This window comes from Zalophus californianus, chromosome 15, assembly GCF_009762305.2.
Source record: "Zalophus californianus isolate mZalCal1 chromosome 15, mZalCal1.pri.v2, whole genome shotgun sequence".
Taxonomy (NCBI): Eukaryota; Metazoa; Chordata; class Mammalia; order Carnivora; family Otariidae; genus Zalophus; species Zalophus californianus.
Genome location: NC_045609.1, coordinates 60,569,428 through 60,589,399, shown reverse-complemented (window position 1 = coordinate 60,589,399; position 19,972 = coordinate 60,569,428). Strand labels below are relative to the sequence as shown.

General features: G+C 38.0%; 1 protein-coding gene across 9 annotated transcripts in view; it reads right to left on the bottom strand.

The window, feature by feature from the left end:
* BTRC (beta-transducin repeat containing E3 ubiquitin protein ligase) overlaps positions 1–19,972 on the bottom strand; it is a 171,172-nt gene that overhangs the window by 110,044 nt on the left and 41,156 nt on the right. For 5 of the 9 annotated variants that reach the window (XM_027591382.2, XM_027591368.2, XM_027591351.2 and 2 more), the window contains exon 2: positions 5,645–5,752. The exons of the other annotated variants lie outside the window; for them this stretch is intronic. In XM_027591382.2, coding sequence (XP_027447183.1) covers positions 5,645–5,752 — 108 coding nt within the window. The remainder of the gene's footprint in view (positions 1–5,644; positions 5,753–19,972) is intronic. 9 annotated transcript variants of the gene reach the window in all.

The following is a 19,972-nucleotide window of genomic DNA, read 5'->3' as shown; positions in this document are numbered from 1 at the left end:
ATATTCTTATTGTTAGAATTTCTCTTCTTTCAATGTCTAAAGAAAATAAAGAATCGTAATTACTCAGCTATTTTTAAGTACTTTCTCTCTACTGCTCATTCTCATTTAATATCATAGACGATAAGATCACCACTTGCTGAGGATGAGCAAATGATTCCACAAAATACAACCACTGTTAATCAACAGAAATCCTCTTAATCACCCATATACTTTCCAGGACAAACCAATGGAATGATGAAAATGAAAATATGTTCAAATTAATTATATCCTCATAGAATCTATTTAAACAATATTTTCAGCATCTTTTCTGTCACTAGGTTAAAATGTATGGTGTGAAATGTTAATAATCAAACCATCCCAATATTGCCATTTCCATCTGAGTTACTGATGATAATCCAACAGACTCAATAATGATTGTAAGGCTGTTCTTTTTCTATTGTCATAGAATTGTAACTTTGAAGGTACTTCAAACTTACTAAAGGACTGCAATAATTTCAAAGAAAAAAACACCATGAAGCTATTACCAGTTCACATCCTTAAACATATTTGGCAATACTACTAAATGAGTATTCCTTCTGGGATAACCACTTTGAAGAACTACTTGACTGTCTCTCTTCTTTAAGTTTTTATTTTAATTCCAGTTAGTTATCATACAGTGTAATATTAGTTTCAGGTATACAATACAGTGATTCAACACTTCCATACAACACCCAGTGCTCATCACAGCAAGTACCCTCCTTAATCCCCATCACCTGTTTCACCCACCACCCCCCAACCTCCCCTATGGTAACCAGTTTGTTCTCTACAGTTAGGAGTCTGTTTCTTGGTTTTGCTTCTCTCTCTCCCTCTTTTTTTCCCTTTGCTCATTTGTTCTGTTTCTTAAATTCCACATGAATGAAATCATATGTTTTTGGCTTTATCTGACTTATTTTGCTTAAGCATAATACTCTCTAGCTCCATCCGTGTTGCTGCAAATGACAAGATTTCATTCTTTTTTATGGTTGAGTAATATTCCATTGTGTGTGTGTGTGTGTGTGTGTGTGTGTGTGTGTGTGTATATATATATATATATATACACACACACACACACATCTTCTTTATCCATTCATCAGCTGATGGACACTTGACTATTTCCATTTGATTGTCTCTTTTAAAGTTAAAAATACACTTTATTTTATGACCCAGCAATTCCATTCTTAGGCATTTACCAAGAGAAATAAAAACAGATGTCCACAAAAGGACTTATATAAACTGTATATAGTAACTTTATTCATAGTAGTCAAAAAATGGAAACAAGCCAAATGTCTATTAATAGACAAATGGATAAATTGTGGCACCGTAATACAATGGAACATATTCAGCAATAAAAAAGAATAAATTACTGATAAACATAACTAAATGGACAAATCTCAAAAACATATCGATCAAAAGAAAAAAGACACAAAAGAATCTATGCTATATGAGTTTATTTATATGAAGTTGAAGAATAGGCAAAACTAATGTTTGGGTGGTAAATCAGAATAGTCACTGCATAGTACATTTACATCTTTCTAGTTTGGATTTAATTTTATTTACCTATTTAGATTTTTGTTAACGTAAAATTTACACTCAGTGAAAACACAGATCTAAACTGTACTCTCAGATGAGTTTGACAAATCTATACATTTATGTAACCTCATTCTCAAGATATAGAACATTTTCATAATCTGAGAAAGTTCCTTTCACCGCAGTTTGCCAAACTCAAGAGTCTCAATGATTTTTTCTCCCTCATCTTTTCCTATTAGTTTTGTAATTTTAGCTTATATGTAGGCCTATGATCCAATCTGAGTTAGTTTTTGTATATGGTGTTATGTAACAGTTGAGGTTCATTATTTTGCACATAGATGTCCAATTGTTCCAACATGATCTGCTGAAAAGATTGAGACCAATGCATTTTAATGTAACAGAGCACAAAAAGTTTACTGATACGGTTTCAGATTCTATACTGCAACTAATCTTTAAGAAATTACAACTAACTGAAAAGGGTATTAAAGTACCTCTCTCTTTTTAAACTATATTTCTGTGTGGTTGGATATTCTTCATACATTCAAAACACTACATCACAACAGATTGAATGCAGAAACAGAAATGAGAATCCAGCTGTCTTTTATTAATCCAGACATTAAAGAGATTTGTAAAAAATGTAATACAATGCCAGTCTTAATTTTTTTAGAAAGGTTATTTTCTAATAAAATATTTTATTTGTAAGGCTTTTTTTTAAGATTTTATTTATTTATATGAGAAAGAGGGAGAGTGAGAAGGAGAAGCAGACTCCCTGCTGAGCAGAGAGCCCGATGTGGGACTCAATCCCAGGACTCTGGGATCATGACCTGAGCTGAAGGCAGATGCTTAACTGACTGAGCCACCCAGGCGCCCTAAAATATTTTATTTGTATTAGCATGTGATGGGGCTTTTTTTTAAAAAATATTTTATTCATTTATTCATGAGAGACACAGAGAGAAAGAGAAAGGCAGAGGCAGAGAGAGAAGCAAGCTCCCCGTGGAGCAAGGAGTCTGATGCAGGACTTGATTCCAGGACCCTGGGATCACGACCTGAGCAGAAGGCATTTAACCAACTGAGCCACCCAGGCGCCCCAGAATGGGTTTATTATAGTTACTTTAAATGAAGTAATAAATTAATACTAAATTTTTCCTCAGTTCTAATTTCAAATAGTAAACATCAATAGATATAACCCATATAAATAAAAGCACTGTGGTGTCCTCAATAATTTTTAAGAATGCAAAGGGGTACCAGAGCAAAACCAAACTGCCACCATCTCTCTCTTTAATTACTGAAATTATTTTTAAAATAGCTAGAGTAATACATCTAAATGCAAATCTGGGGGCGCCTGGGTGGCTCAGTCAGTTAAGCATCTACCTTCTGCTCACGTCATGACCTCAGGGTCCTGGGATGGAGCCCCGCATCATGGGGGAGTCTGCTTCTCCCTCTCCCTCTGCCCCTCCCACCTCCACTTATGTGTATGCTCTCACTCTCTCTCTAAAATAAATAAATAAATCTTTACATATAATAATAATAAATGCAAATCTGATCAGGCCAAACTTGTATTTAAGTCCTTTCAACAGCTTACTGTTCTTCTTAGCATCAAGGCTAAGATGACCCACAAATCCTGCATGATCAAGCTTCCCAGTCTTTCCTAGCTCCATTCTCCTCCTTCTCTGAAATAATAGTCTTTTTTCAGTAGAGTCCTTAAATGCACCAAACTCCACCTGTCCCCAGGGTCTTTGCATTGCCTCTTCCTTAGGCCTGAAATGTTTCCCCCTCCTCCCTTTTGCCTAGTTAATTCCTACTCATCCTCAAGACCTTAACTCAAACATTTATTACCTGATCTTCCTTACCCCCACCCTTGGATTAGATCAGGTTCCTCATTTATATATTCTTATGGCTCCCTGCACATTTCTCTCAGGATTTTTCAGTTTGGGGATTATACATAATTATACATATGACCATTATTTGCCTATGCATCATACGCATTTTTCTAAGATCAATAGTTCTCTTCAAATTCTCAAAGGAGTCCATGACCCCTGTGTAGTGAAGAACTAACCTTACCCAGAGACAGGTCTGGCCTCTGCCTTTGGCCACTGGGAGGTGGTATCTAGGCCTTGGGAACTTCTTACCTAAGAGGGTGTCTTTCTTTGCCTGAGGAGTTTGGCCACTGGACAAATGTGACTTACAGTGGAGGCTTTGAGCCATACTTTATCAGTTCCAATCCTGAGAGGAAATGGAGACTGAAAGCATTAGTGTGACCTACAGAAGGGGCTAGATACTAACAGTCAGCCATGCAAGCAGTTTGTAACTGGGCCCCCCAAAAATTCTAGATACCAAAGACTTGGTAAATTTCCCTAGTTGGCAATACCTTGTGTATACTGTCATATACTATGGCCAGGTCATGAATCCATGGGGACATGATGACAGGAAGTTCTAAGTTTGGTCCCCTCGGGAATCTGCCCATGTGTCTCTTTCTTTTGGCTAATTTTAACCTGCATTCTCGCCCTGTATTAAATTTTAAGTATAATAGCTTTCAGTGAGTTCTGTGAGTCCTTTCTAGTGAATTATCAAACATGAATGTGGTCATGGGGGCTCCTAGACTTGTAACTGGTGTCTGAAATGAGGGCAGTCTTCCAGTGACTATTCTCTTAGACTTCGTAGTTTGGCTAAACTTATTACGACCTCCAAAAGATTAAAAACCCACAGGTTAGTCCATGAGTTCCTCAACAGCAGAAACTTTATCAATATGACATGTAGCAAAAGTTTAAATACTTGAAATAAATCGATACTGTCAGGATAGCACTATTCTCTAACAACAACAGCAATAATATTAATGATGATGAAGATGATAACAACAGCAGCCATTTACTGCATGCCTTTACTGTAGTCCCCATGTACAGATGGGGAACATAAGGATGAAAGTGAAATGACTTGCTCAACATCATACTAGTGACAAAGACAGTATGTAAGCCCTGATTTAACTAATGTTAGAAGCCTATGCACTTTCATATATTGTATCCCCTAAGACAAGCAAAAGAAGATTAATATTATGTTTTACAAAGGACATACAGAAATATCTACCATTATCACCACTAAAACAGTATCATTAAGGACCAGCAATTGTTAGCACAGTTCAGGAATGGAGAATACTTAACCTCCTCTCTTTTAACTAAGACTATAGTCATAAGCATTCTGATGCTTGCTTACAGCTTCCATTTGAAATTCTTCTAAATAGAGTAAAAACTACATAGGTTAAAAACAAACAAAAAGCTAACTTGTGTATTACTATTAAATACGAAACACAAACTGCAAATACCTGAGGCGAACAGATAACATTTCTGCCAAGAAAATCACCATATATAGTACGCTAATCTGTAAGCTATGGACATCAAGTTCTTTGTTACATGTTTCTCTACAAATGTTCCATTCTCTCTATAGATTTCTCTCACAGCCTAGATTGTCCTAATAGCCTCTAAGAAAGGCCCAAGGAACTAGAATCTGTCAGTTCATGCAAGACCAGCTGGACTGTTTCAAGCTGAATATTGTACTCAAGGTCTTAAAAGGCCTTTCCACCTTGAAACTAGACCTGTTAATTAAGAGATAATTAAATGCAGATCTTACCCCAAAATATATAGAGGAGTATAATAACCAGGAGACACTCTGAATTAGAGTACTTTTTATTTTTAATAATCATAAGAAAAACACAAGAAGGTGTTCAAGGCAACTGGTTATAATTAATGGATTAATTACATTAATTGGCTTTATGTAGGTCCAGAGCAAACGTTACATAATAAATGCTACTGGTTGAAATTACTTTAAAATTCACTATCATACCTGTACTAGATATGAAAACCAAAGTCAACTTGTGCTGTGTCAATTCTGGCAAACCAATCACAGTAATAAAAATGTCTTAAGAGTGGATCAGTCTGGGTCTACATTAAAAATGAATCGTTAAAGGAGTACTGAGTGATGTGAAATACAGGCAATATGAAGGAGAGAAAGTGAACATAAGTAAAGGACAGGAAGGGAGGAAGACACACTAATGAATCAGACACACACACTAATGCCCGCAAATAACCCACAGAGACAGAGAAAGTACCTGGAAAGCTGTGAGTGCGCCAGTCCCTGGGTTATACAGGCATCGCAGCGAAGGCATGCTGTCCGCCAGGCTGGAGCAGCCCAGCCACAGAGACCTGGGCATAGAGCACTGCAGAGAGAGGACAACTATGAGATGGGACAGTATGAGACAGGATGGCACAGATTACAGGAATTTTCAAGGCTTGGCTGAATGCAATATTCCAGTTGCAGCTGGCCTTTATGATAGAAACATATTCAAGAAACATACCACTTACTATTTCTAACCCCGGAGAAAACCTTGAAAGGGGCACTACTGGCCAAAAGGCAAGGGGAAAGAAAGGAGGTTATAGGTCAAAAAAACAAATAGTAAAAAATTTTTGTCTGTTCTTTTATGTATGAGTCTAAAGGAAATCTACTTCTTAATCCAACTAATCAATTCTTTTCCTCTGTGCACCTTATCTCCCATAAATTCACCGCAGGGTGAAATACTGTAAAGACTAAACTGAAAAAGAACACTTCATGGTAATTTCCTTATTAGGAATGGTAAATTAGAAAACAAAATACAACAGGAAAGTTGTTTTTTTTTTTTTTTTTAAGAAGGTGGGGAGAAGGAAAAGAGAAAGTATTATACCCCCACAGCTTTGACAGCAGCCAAGTCTGCACGGTTTGCATATGTTTTATGTATCTTGTTAGTCTGCTATTCATTAACCAAAATGCATAGTTACCATAGCAGCTGCCTCTTCCATCTTTCCAGATGGACTGGGGGTGGGGTGGGGGGAGGACAACCCAAACAGAAGGGAAAACAACAACAATGAAAGAAAGAGAGACAGGACAGAAAAAGAGAAAGAGAAAGAGAACCCAAAAAAGTTGCTGGTATTAAAGTCTTCTAAATAAAAAGGTAAGTGTGAGTATAAATACACATATAATGTATTCAGTAGCAAAAAGGGTAGACATGATGATTTCTAGTAATACTAACTAAATAGTATTTGTTATTGCTTCCACAGTCTTATAAAACACTGTATCTTTTAGAAGAATTTTTACATTCTTCAAGTTTCTCTAAATGTATCCCAGGCTGAGGTTTGGTCCATCAACAATCTAACAGTACTAAAAAAACTAAATACCTGATCATAGCACATATAAAAACAGCAATACATATTTTAAAATATAGCAGTGAATACACATAGTATTAAACTGGAAATTTTATCATCATGGGACTTTTTATTAAAATATTCTAGTTATAGAAATTAATATTAAGAAACAAAATATGGTATCCATTGGTCACACTCTCTATAACTGATGTAAGAATAGTGTGCTACAAAGGACTCCAAAAAAATGATTTTGTCTAGATCCTGCTTTGAGGTCATTATTTCCTCATTTTATAGTTAAGGTGACTAATGCCCAAGAAAAATCAAAGTTTTTATTCATGATCATGAATTCAGAATGCAGAGAAGTAGGAACTGGAATGCTGGCCTATTGCTTCTTAAGTACAGAACTCTTCTTCCTGCCTCCATCCATCCCCAGGTCATGTGGAGACATCAGACTTCAAAGAAGGGTATTTGCTAAAGACATCACTGGATAACACACCAACCACAACAGCTACACTGCCTTGAACTATTACAACAATCTCCTAACTTTGTTCCCTGTTTCCAATATTTCTTCACCTCAAGCTATAATTCATTTTACGAACCGCAGCTAAATAGAATAATTGTGTTCACCTTACTATCACATCACTCTCACCAATAATTCATAATGGCTCCCTTTATCTATTGTTTGAAATCCAAGCACTCTATTGATCTGATCTTTGCCAACCGCCTACATCAACTCACCTTCTCTGTCCTTCCAATTGGCCCTGGCGCTCTAACTACTAACTAACTTGATGTTTTGTTCAAATACCCGTCTTAGTCCTAGTCCCATCCTGTGAACTTGTAATTTCCTTCTCCCTTTCACCCTGCCAATGTGCATCTCTCATTTACTCCAACTTTCCTTAGAACTTTTTATACTAATTTTGGTCTTATCCAGTAGTTCTCAGGAAGAGAGATTCTCATGTTGTCAGAAGGCAACAAGAAGAGAAAGGGAGAGCGGGACAAAAAAGTTTTTCCTTAAGAATCACTGTTCTATTACTGCTCTACACTGGAAGCATCAAGTTCTTCACGAAAATAATTTTTATAAGTAAATCATGTTAAAAATGTCTAAGTCTAATGTTTTTAGTCATTCATCCAACAAGTATTTATTTATTTATATGTATATATACCTTTTCCTTGTACTGTTCTAGGCATGAGGAACAGAACAATGAACAAGATAAAAACCCATTCTAGTGACATTCTCTCAAACTTAAATTCTTCTATGTTTAAAATAATTAATGTACAAAACCACAACAACTTGTTGTTAGTGAGTTTTTCTCATGGTTAATGAGGGACACTGCATATTATTAAGCAGTTGGTTAAAGTTCTGTGGATGCCAGGCATAAGAAAGTCTCATTCTGAAGGTGGGACTGAATTTCAGAAAAGTAGTAGGTTGAGAAGAAGTGAAAATAAATAAAAAGAGAGAATGAAAATACAGAAGAGGAAAAAGGGAATGGTAGAAAGAAAAAGCAGCAGGCACTGGAAGACAGCTTTACTTCTCCCCTTCCCTTCAGAAGAGGTAGATGGCTCATGTACTTTTAGCCATACTGAAGCCACCTACAGGATCTCTTTCTTTTTATTAAATATGCATATTTGTAAACACTCCTTGGTAAGTTTTTAAGGCATTCCTCTTTGAAATGTTTCATCTCCTTCATTATATATTAGATTCTGTGTTATTGTTGCAGTATTGTCCTTGATTAATTATTATGACTTTCTTTACTATTAGTCATTTTAATGCTCTTCCTTACTCATTTATTCCTTTCCTCCACCAAACTCCTAGGAATTTTAAAGGACTTACCCTATTCTCTTAAACTAAAATTTCAAAATAATATTATAATCAATAATGAGCCACAAACACCCAGGAAAGCCACTAGACATATTGGTATGATTTCTAAAATAGCATTAACTTGCAAACACCACACAGAGGATGTATTTTCGATTATTACAAGACAATTGGTGTGGGTATGAAAACTGCACTTGCATATAGTCAGATCTGCAAATTATCATAAGATTTTATATATTATAGCTCAATTTAAAAACCAATTTTCAAATTGGTTTGTATTGTAACAATTAATCTTACCCATACTGGTAAATGCCACTTAAAAACATTGAGAAAAAAATATAATCACAAAATTAATGGAATAGGCTATAACTTCTACTCTACCTCCTTCTCTTCTATACGTTTAGGAGCATTTTCTAAAGAAAGGGGAAAATCAAAAGAAATCTGGGCAAGAAGTAACAGGGTGGAAAGGAGTGTCATTTTGGTTACTATTCTTATATATTCTATATATTTCAGGGCCATCCTGACTTGTCAATTGCTGACAAAGACCTAAGACTTTTTCTGTCCTCCCATGTTTAATATGTAATCCCCTTTAAAATTTACCTTTAAAAACCTGAAAAGCCCAAATAGTTTTCTACTTAAAGTTTAGGCTGCAAAATATTTAAATTTAAATTTTTTCTCTACACTTAAAAAATTTTTAATTAAAAAAAGCAGGTTCTAAACTAAACTGCAATCTAGCAACTATATTCTCACATTTAAATACTTAACTTCTATTAACTGTTAAAGGACTGTGAATAACCTATTCCTGAAATGTTTCTCCTACGCTATCTCAAAAGCTACAACAAAGTTTGGATCACACATATGCCTTCATCTTATCTACACAACACATATCTGTCTTGTCAGCTCATTCCCACTTGACCTCACTCCAACTAACTCTACTTTGCAAAATCAAAGAAAGTTGAAGACTATAATAATTTATTACAACTGAAGTTTGTTATCCAACTGAGTAAGTTTACTAGCTTTTGAGAAGCAGACACAGCATTTTTAAAAAATGCTTGAACATGCTTTCTACTACATGGAAGAATCAGAAAGAGATCGAAATGTTGCAACAAAGGGCCTCCAGTGCTTCAAGAAGAATATACTATCTAGTGCCCTTCAGGTTCAACAGCACAAATTCATTTTCACAGAGAACAGTGAAAACCGTGACTCCTCCCCCTACTTGGCTGCCGGGAGAAAAGTCACAGTTCCTCTTCACTGACAGAGGGCCCTGCAGGCAAAGGGCTGGCCTCAGCATTTACTACATGAAAGCTGAATGACAAAATCTCCTAAACTCAGGTCCCTGTTGGTCAACTTCTAGGAGTAACAGAAGCTATAATAATCAACAATAAAAAGATTGCTGCATTGAGAGTTTGTGTATCCTTAAGCCATGGAATAGAAAAATTCCCTTTTTACTACTATATCAACTAAAAAGTCAGTCCAAGAGAACTACAGTATTCCACAGGCCATGTAATACATTCAGACTCTACCTATACAAATTCACTGATTGCCTCTTAAGAATCCCAATTTAGTTCAACCACTTCAAAAATGAAACTCCCACCTGTCAGGATAGTCATGTCTGCCTAGCCTTATTGCTCAAGGTTGTGGTAAAATTAAAATAAGAGTGCAAAAGGAAAAAAAAAGTAAAGTGATGTCATTACTAAGGTTTCCATGAATGTCACTTGTATTTGAAAATGTTCTGGGAAGCCATTATGAACTGCAGACCACAGAATCAATAAAGTCATCCATCAATCAAATACTTATTCTTTACCAGAATGGATACATATGAAGTACAAAGAGAGGAGAACCAAAATTTATCAGGCATAAACTGTGCTAGACCCTTTAAATACATTATTCATTTAATGATTACAAACCCTGTCAAAGAGTTATTAATATTTTCACTTTAACAGTAAACTCAAGTTCAGAAGAGTTACAGTGACTACATGGCAATAACAGAAGACCCCAATGTGTTTGTTTCCTCTAAACCCAAAGACTCACCACTACAAACACCTCTCAAGTACTCTTTCTTAGGGAGATTAATTAACCAACACAAACAGTAACTGCAAGGAAAATACAATAACATACTAAATTGTATTTGACAATAGCTGCTATATAAGTTTTTTTTAATTTTTTATTGTTATGTTAATCACCATATATTACGTCATTTGTTTTGGTGTAGTGTTCCATGATTCATTGTTTGTTCATAACACCCAGTGCTTCATGCAGAATGTGCCCTCTTTAATACCCATCATCAGGCTAGCTGCTATATAAGTTTAATTAAAATTTAGAAAAGTTCAGACACAGGCTTTAATTTTATTGTAGCACTTAATACTATATGTAAATTAATTACATATTTGTCTCTTCTACCAGACTATATTCCTCAGAGATATGAGTCATATCTTATCTTTTTTTATCTCCAGTATCTGGTCATAGTAGATACTCAATAAATGTGAGCTTAATGATGAGAGATCACTTATAGCTACATACTAAAAAGAAGGAAGCAATTTTTACTTATGGAATAGGTAAGAATACTGATAAGTAATAATGGTTACTTTACTAAGACCAATCTTACCAGACTGGAAGGTCTTACTAGAACAGTATTAGATAAAGCTCTTTTCACAATTATCTTACTGCAAAACAAGGTAAATCAGATCCAAAGAGGTTAAATAAATTAACAAAAGTTGAAAGGCACCCTAGCAAACAGTAAAGATGGGATTCAAAACTAGATATTCTGGGTACCTAGGACAGTGCCCCATAAAAATGGCACTTAAAAAGGACTTAATAGGACTTAACTAACTATAAGGAAAGGAGGAGGATGAGTCAGAAATAACTCTGAGTTTTCAAACTTGAATGACTAGAAGGATGGTGGTAACACTGATAGACACAGCGGAAGGAAAGTGAGCTAGATAAGCTCAGAAATCATTAATATGACATAATACACCTCTGGTATATGAGTAAAAATTTGGAATGAAAGCTTGGCTATAAATCTGTACGGATTATATAGATATGGGAATCATTGATTTCTGTGTAAGTTGTGATGTGGTAGGTTAAAAGCATTTGCTGTAAAAATACTAGACAGTTGTTGTTTTTTTAATAAAATTTGATTCCTCTTCCCTTGTCTCCTTTCCTACTTGGAAGAATTTAATTCGACAGCCATTAAGTGAGTACAGGCTAACTAGGCATCAAGCTGAGTGTTAGACGTGGTTGCAGTGGCCCAACATAGGCTTTTGCAGTCCAAGGGGTATGAGAAAGGTGTGTCTGAGGTGGAAGAGGCCTGGCATAGAGTTTCAGAGCCCAAGGTGGGTGAGGGAAAAAAATCTGCACAAGAGGGTGGCCTGGCATGGGGTACTACAGCCCTAGTGGAATGAGGAAGGCTTCCACATGGGGGACCAGAAAGGCTGTGAGCATTATGAGGAGGAATGTGATGGGGCAGGGCAGCTAGGGTTCCCAAACTGAGCAGAAGACATTCACTGAGAGTGAAGGGATGGATACTGGCCCAGCACTGAGTTTCAGACCCAGTGGGATAAGCAGGGTGGAGGGGCAATGGCCCAATACAGTGTTTCAGACCCAGTGGGAGAAGAGCCCAATGCAAATAGTGGGAAACCAAAGGGGTAAGGAAAGCATCCACATAGAGTACGGGGCAGGAAATAACGAGCCCTCTACCAGCAACAGAAGAGGAGCTATATAGGAAGATGGATCAATTAAGAGGATAGATCAAATACTGAGGATAGTAAGAGCAAGATTTCTCCTCATCAAAAAAGAGTTACAAATACAGAGAGGAAGAAAAATAGAATGAATCGTATGCTACTGAACTAGAATTGAAGATATTATTGTGAGCTCAAAGCTTACAATACATAGAGAAATTTCTAGGTAAGTGATATATGTATATGTGTACCCAAATACAGGTTTCCCTTGCCATCCAAAAGTAGAGTGTTCCTGGGGAGCCTGGGTGGCTCAGTAGGTTAAGTATCCGACTCTTGGTTTCAGCTCAGGTCGTGATCTCATGGGTCGTGGGGAACCCCATGTCAAGCTCCCCACTCAGCGGGGAGTCTCCTTGAAGATTCTCTCCTGCTGCCACTCCCCCACTAGCACACGTATGTGCACATGCTCTCTCTCTCTCTGAAATAGATAAATGAATCTTTAAAAAGAGAGAAAAGTACAGTGTTCCTATGAAACCTTTCAAAATCCAAAATGGCATAAAGCAAGGAAGGAATTGCCATTAATTTGTATGGAAACATTTTAGTGTTCCCAGACCCAAAAAATAACCTCTCTTAACGACTTTCTGATACCTTAGGACACATCTTGCTAATGGACACACCAAATAAATGGAGATAAAGCACAGATGTTCACAGACACAGTCCAAGCTATGGAGCCTTGATGCTGGGATGTGAGTATGGTTCTCAGAGGAGCTTGGCGGTGCCACTCTCACTGCTCAGGGTGTACGCTGCCTCTATGCAAAACAAACACTGAATGCTATTTTCACTTTTCTCCTTTTAGCATAAAAGTGAAAATCCCCTTCAGATTTCTTTTGGATAGTGAAAACAGGTACTAAAGCAGGTCTTTCGTAAAAGCAAAGTTGTATAAAGCAGGGGATCCGTGTACACAAAAACACACCCCCGGCTCTATCAACTGAGAAGACCCACTAACAGTAACAAGCTAACAGCAATGAATACATTTAACGATCCTAAATATCACTCCCTAAGCTGCTTAGAACAATGGCTGATTCCAGCACCTGGGCAAGGAAAAGTTTAAGATGAGCATAGAACATGTTCTTGTGGTACTCAAAGGATGATGGAGACATGGCAAGATGACACAGGGGCCAGCATGAAAGGTGCTCACAAGCTAAATTTGGGACCAACTGAACATCAAAATAATGACAATAATGGATTATAACTGTGGTAGGCAAACTCTAACATGGCTCCCAATGATCCCCACCTCCTGGCATTCATAATCCTTGTATAATCCCATCCCTTTGAGTGTGGGACAGCCTAATACCTTCTAAGTTACATTGTAACTTCCATCTTGCTAACAGACACTATTGCCTTCTCCCCGACACTATTGCCTTCTCCCCACACTATTGCCTTCTCCCCACACTATTGCCTTCTCCCCGTGGATATTTTAATGAAGCAAGTAGTCCATGTGGCAAGGAACTGAGGGTTGCCTCCAGCCAACAGCCAGCTAGGAATTGAGGCTCTCAGTCCAGTGACCCTTGGAAGAAAGAAATTCTGCCAAAAAACATGTAAGCTTGGAAGTGGATTTTTCCTCAGTCAAGTCTTCAAATGAGACCTCAGTGCTGGCCAACACCTTGACTACAGCCTTATGAGAGATGTTGCAGGAGAGGACCAAGGTCAGCCATGCCCAGACTCCTGACCCAAAGAAACTGCAAGATAATAAATGTGTGTTGCATGTTATTATTAGCCACTAAATCTGTGGTATTTGGTATGCAGCAGAAGATAACTAATAAAATAAGCCAATGAGTAAAACAGAAACCCATGACTCTATTAGTAATAGAATAAACTAAAAGTTTGATGAGGAACATGATACTTGAATAGTCTCAAAATATCTCCCCACATAAATACTTATTACAAATGAGAAAACAGTAACTTTACAATGGAAAAACCTGGCTGACATCTTAAGCAAGTGGTCAGCATTAATATCACCAATAATGAAATAAATTAAAATCATATGTCATCTGATAGAATACAGTAAGAACAACACAGCATCACCTCTATGATATTCTGCCAAAGATAGATAACCTGTATCTAATTATAAGAAAACATCAGAAATAACCAAACTGAAAAGCAATCTACAAAATAACTGGCCTATAAACCTCAAAAATGTCAATGTCATCAAAGTCAAAGAAGGACTGAAGAACTATCCCAGACTGAAAGAGACTAAAGAGATATGACAACTAAATGCAACATGTGATTCTGAACTAGATCCTTTTGCTTTATTATAAAGGACATTCATTGAGATTGCTAGAAAAACCTGAATAGGGTCTACAAGATTAGTTGGCAGTCATGTAACAATGTTAATTTCCTTATTTTGATGGTTATTAACAGGTTATGTAGGAGAATGCCCTTGTTTGTAGAAAATACACATCAAAGAATTCAGGAGTGATGAAAAATCATGTCTGTACCTTACTCTCAAATGATTTATGGCAAAATGTTATTTGCATTTTACTTGCAACTTTTTTTTTTTTAAGAGTTTATTTATTTATTTGACAGAGAGAGACACAGTGAGAGAGGGAACACAAGCAGGGGGAGTGGGAGAGGGAGAAGCAGGCTTCGCGCTGAGCAGGGAGCCCGACATGGGGCTCGATCCCAGGACCCTGGAATCACGACCTGAGCCAAAGGCAGACCCTTAACGACTGAGCCACCCAGGTGCCCCTTACTTGCAACTTTTCTGAAGCTTGAAAATGTTTTTAAAATAATATGAAATTTTAATTAATGAAAATAATACTGGGATTTTGCTTCAGCTATGGTGTATTAATTTTATCAGACTGAATTTTATGCAGAAAAAAACTATAAAAGCTGAATAAAATACAAAAAGCTATTTGAAGGCATCAGAGAACAACTAATGCAGCCAAGACTTTAGGAGCCAAAATTTTAGGCAGAACGGAAATGTATTGTGGTGAACCTGACATTCTATATACAATTTCCCCCTGGGCATTTGCTGACGTTTGGGCCTGTGTTTTGTGTGCAAAAGTCAAATTTGAAAAACCAGATTTAAAGCATACTTCAGCAATCTCATGGTGCTAAGGTGCCAAAAACTGGCATACAGAACCCAACAGGACAAGATGCCCTGGTTACAAAAAAAAAAAAAAGTTAGGCTTTCAGTTGACACCAAGAAAAGGCACCAGAAATAAAGCAGTCTCAATTAAACCAAAGGGATATGTCCATGAAAAGGATAGTAAACCTTCTTAAGGAAGCTATCATTTAGAGTCTCCATCATTTTTATTTTTTTAAATGTTTAGCATTCAATACAAATTACCAAGAATTCAAAGAAAAGGGATCATCTCTCTCTCAAATAAATAAGATCTTTAAAAAGAAAAAAATGAATGAAATATAACTTCCAGGGGAAAAAAAGTACAATGTCTAAAAATGATAATTTTATGACATGGGATTGGGTGGCTCAGTTGGCTAAGTGTCTGCCTTCAGCTTGGGTCATCATCCTGGGATCCTGGGATCGAGCCCTACACTGGACTCCCTGCTCACTGGGGAGTGTGCTACTTTCTCCCCCTCTGCCCCTCCCCCTGCTCATGGGCTTGCCCTCTCTCTCTCTCAAATAAATAAAATCTTTTAAAAAAAAATGGGGGAGTTGGGGGGGGAAAGGAAGCAGAAAATATATTTGGAAAAGGATACTAGATACAATCTATTGGTGAGGAGGTAGAGGAAAAGGAACCCTCATGCACTGTTGGTGGGAATGCAAATTGGCGCACCCACTGTGGAAAACAGTATGGATGTTCCTCAAAAAATTTAAAATAGAATTACCATATGATCCAGTAATTCCACTACTGGGTGTTTGCTCCCAAAAAACAAAACCACTAATCCAAAAAGATATATACACCCCTATGTTTACTGCAGCATTATATACCATAGCCAAGATACAGAAGCAACCCAAGTGTCCACTGACAGATGAATGGATAAAAAAGATGCAGTATATATATATATATATACACAATGGAATATTACACAGCCATAAAAAAGAATGAAATCTTGCCATTTGTAACAACATGGATGGACCCAGACAGTATGATGTTAAAGGAAACAAGTCAGAGAAAGACAAATACCATAAGATATCACTCATACGTGGAATTTAAGAAACGAAATAAACGAATAAACAAAAAAAAAGGAGACAAACAAAAAAGCAGACTGACTCTTAAATACAGGGAATGAACTGGTGGCTGCCAGAGGGGAGATAGGTAGGAGAATGGGTGAAACAGATAAATTAAGAGTACACTTATCTTGATGAGTATCTTGATGAGAGTACACTTATCTTGATGTATAGAATTTAGAATCATTATACTGTACACCTGAAGCTAATATAACACTGCATGTTAATTACACTTCAATTAAAAAATATATATATATGGGGGCGACTGGGTGGCTCAGTCAGTTAAGTGCCTGCCTTCGACTCAGGTCATGATTTCAGGGTCCTGGAATCAAGTCCCACATTTGGCTCCCTGCGCAGCAAGGAGTCTGTTTCTCCCTCTCCCTCTTCCCCCCACCTTCCACTTACGTGTGTGAGCGTGCCCTCTCTAACAAATATTTAAATAAAATCTTTAAAAAAATTTTTTTAAATATATGAAAAGTGCCGGGCTGCCTGGGTAGCTCAGTCGGTTAAGCATCTGCCTTCGGCTCAGGTCACGATCCCAGGGTCCTGGGAACGAATCCCGCATCAGGCTCCTTGCTCAGTGAGGAACCTGCTTCTCCCTCTGGCTGCGGCTCCTCCGCTCCCCCTGCTTGTGCTGTCTCTCTCTCTGATAAATAAATAAATAAAATCTTAATATATATATATACATACATATATATATACACACACACACACACACACACACACACACACACATATATATATATATATATATATATATATATATATATGAAAAGTGCCAGAAATATTCAATATGTGGATGGGACTGGAGGAGATTATACTAAGTGAAGTAAATCAAGCAGAGAAAGCCAATTATCACATGGTTTCACTTATTCGTGGAACATAAGGAATAGCAGGGAGGACATGAGGAGAAGGAAGGGAAAAATGAAGGGGGGGGATCGGAGGGAGAGACGACCCATGAGAGACTCTGGACTCTGAGAAACAAACTGAGGGTGTTAGAGGGGAGGGAGGTGGGAGGATGGGTTAGCCTGGAGATGGGTATTAAGGAGGGCACGTACTGCATGGAGCACTGGGTGTTATACGAAAACAATGAAGCGTGGATCACCACATCAAAAACTAATGATGTATTGTATGGTGACTAACATAATAAAACAAAACAAAAAAAAAGAATCTCCCCAACCCCGGCCAAGATCACACAGGGTCCTGAAGGTACCAGGAGACAGCGTGTCTCTGGAGATCCCGAGAGGGAAGTCTTTCTACTGCAGCGGGATGTGCTCCAAACCTTGCCGCTGGTCAGAATCACCTGAGGAACTTTAAAAATGCAGATTCCTTAGCCTGACTCCCAGAGATGCAGGAAGTATGAGGTGGTGCCCCTGAGGCCAGCTTTGGGGAAGCCCCAGACCAGAAACCACCCCCCGCCAATGGCTATCTCCATGTCTGGCCACAACCTGGACTAAGCAGGCCATTCCAGCCCTGGATCCCCACAAAGCCTACTGCCCTTTTTCTTTGGGAGTCACTGCCGCCACCCCGTCCCCCACCTCCCTCCTAGAGCTCTGTGAGAGCCACCTCCTGAGGCAGTCCTGCCTACATTTTACATAAAAACAGAACAGGCACTGGATAATGCAGATGGAGCCCAGCTCACCTGCGTGGCCACATGCCTCCCCAGCCGTGCTAGCTAGAAGAATCTAGCCTGGAGGCCTGCCTCCTCCCACTGGGTCCCTCTCCATCCTCCCTCCTCCTCCCTCCACTGTCCTCCCCAACCTCCCACTGGGCCAAGAGGAGGGAAAAACTCTGAAGTGTGAATTTCTGATTAAAAACCAACCTCTGCTTTAAAAAAAAAGGATCTGTGGCTAACATATGTCTATTGGACAGTGCAAGTTCAAACACTGACAGACTGTTAGACTAAATTAAAAAGACACAACTATAAATCAATGTATACCGATAAAAGTAAAAGCTTGGAAAGGATATCACAAAAGGTTATCATAAGGAAGCTGAAGTGGCTTTACTAACAACAAAGTACATTTCTGAACAAGGAATATTAACAGGATAAAGAGAACCATTTCATAATGATAAAGAGGCCAATTAATCAAGAAGTCTTGGGACACCTGGGTGGCTCAGTTGGTTAAGCATCTGCCTTCAGCTCAGGTCATGATCCCAGGACCCTGGGATCGAGTCCCACATCGGGCTCCTTCCTCAGCAGGGAGCCTGCTTCCCCCTCTGCCTGCTCTGCCTGCTGTTCCCCCTGCTTGTGCTCTGACAAATAAATAAATAAAATCTTAAAAAAAAAAAAAAAGAAATCAAGAAGTCTGAAAAGTATCTGTACTATTAACAAAATTTCAAAATATAACAAGCAAAATACACAGAACTAAAAAGACAATACACAAATCTACTTACATAGTTTGAGGTTTTAACACCCCTCCCTCAGCTACTGGATAGAATAAGCAAAAAGAATTGAAGAGCACAATTAATGAACTTGGACCTGATGACTTTTCTAGAACACTGTACCCAACAACTGTAGTTGTTTCTAAGCACACTTGCTACAAAAATAAAAGTTAAGATGGACCATGAAGCAAGTATCAACAAATTTCAAAGGACTGAACTTGCACAGAGTATGATATTTACTAGCTATAAAACGGTATTAAAAAGGTAACTAAAAGGGATTCTGGTTCCAGTTAAAATGGAATAAGCACACTCCCTTCTCTATCTCCCATTGAATGCAGTTACTAAAAATGGACAGAATGTATGGTACAGCTATTTGAGGACTCTCAAAAGTAAACAGCAGTAAGCAGATTGGGGAAGAAGACTTCAACATAACACCAAACCAACAATGAATTTACCTTTTTTTATTTTAATTCCTCTAATAACCACCAGCCTAGACTACAGCATGAAACCCAAAAGTAAGACATCAGTTTCTTCTGGCAAAGACAGATCCAGAAGAAGCCCTCTAGTTTTGGCCCAAGGAGTGTAAAGGGGTATCCAACGCTCAGAGAAAATGGTGGAAAACTTCCATCTTTCTTTAAAGTTCTCTCTGCTGCCTCCAAGCAATTGCATGATGAAAGCCACTGTAGAAAAAGGAGCCCACGGGAGCCTAAAACTCTGAAGTAAGGAAACTCTCTTTGATCAGAGGAGCTGTAATCCTAAAAGGCTGAAGTGAAACCTCATTGCTGCTTTTCCCCTCTTCATCCTCCTATCACTTAGCCCCAGATACAGTGCATATTCAGGTTGCAAAGCAGGTTAAATAAAACTCCAGCTTTCTGGCTGGAGGAGTGAAATAGGGAGTCTTAGGGAACTAGATAGTACTGGGGAGATCATGGAGAGGAAGAAGCTCAGGAAAGCAAGCCCGTAAGTGGTTCATGAACTCCTGTGCTCACCCACAAGCTTCACATATGAGGATATGACCCAAAGCAGCAAGCCATAGACTTTGAGAACTGAACTGCATGATAGACTATCATCCAGATCACAGACTGGCCACTGACTAACATACACATAGAAGAGATATCAATAGCACTGCAAAGGCTTTAAAAATGAAATACACTTTGAAATCACACTCCCACATAAGGCTGTTTAAACTTGTAGG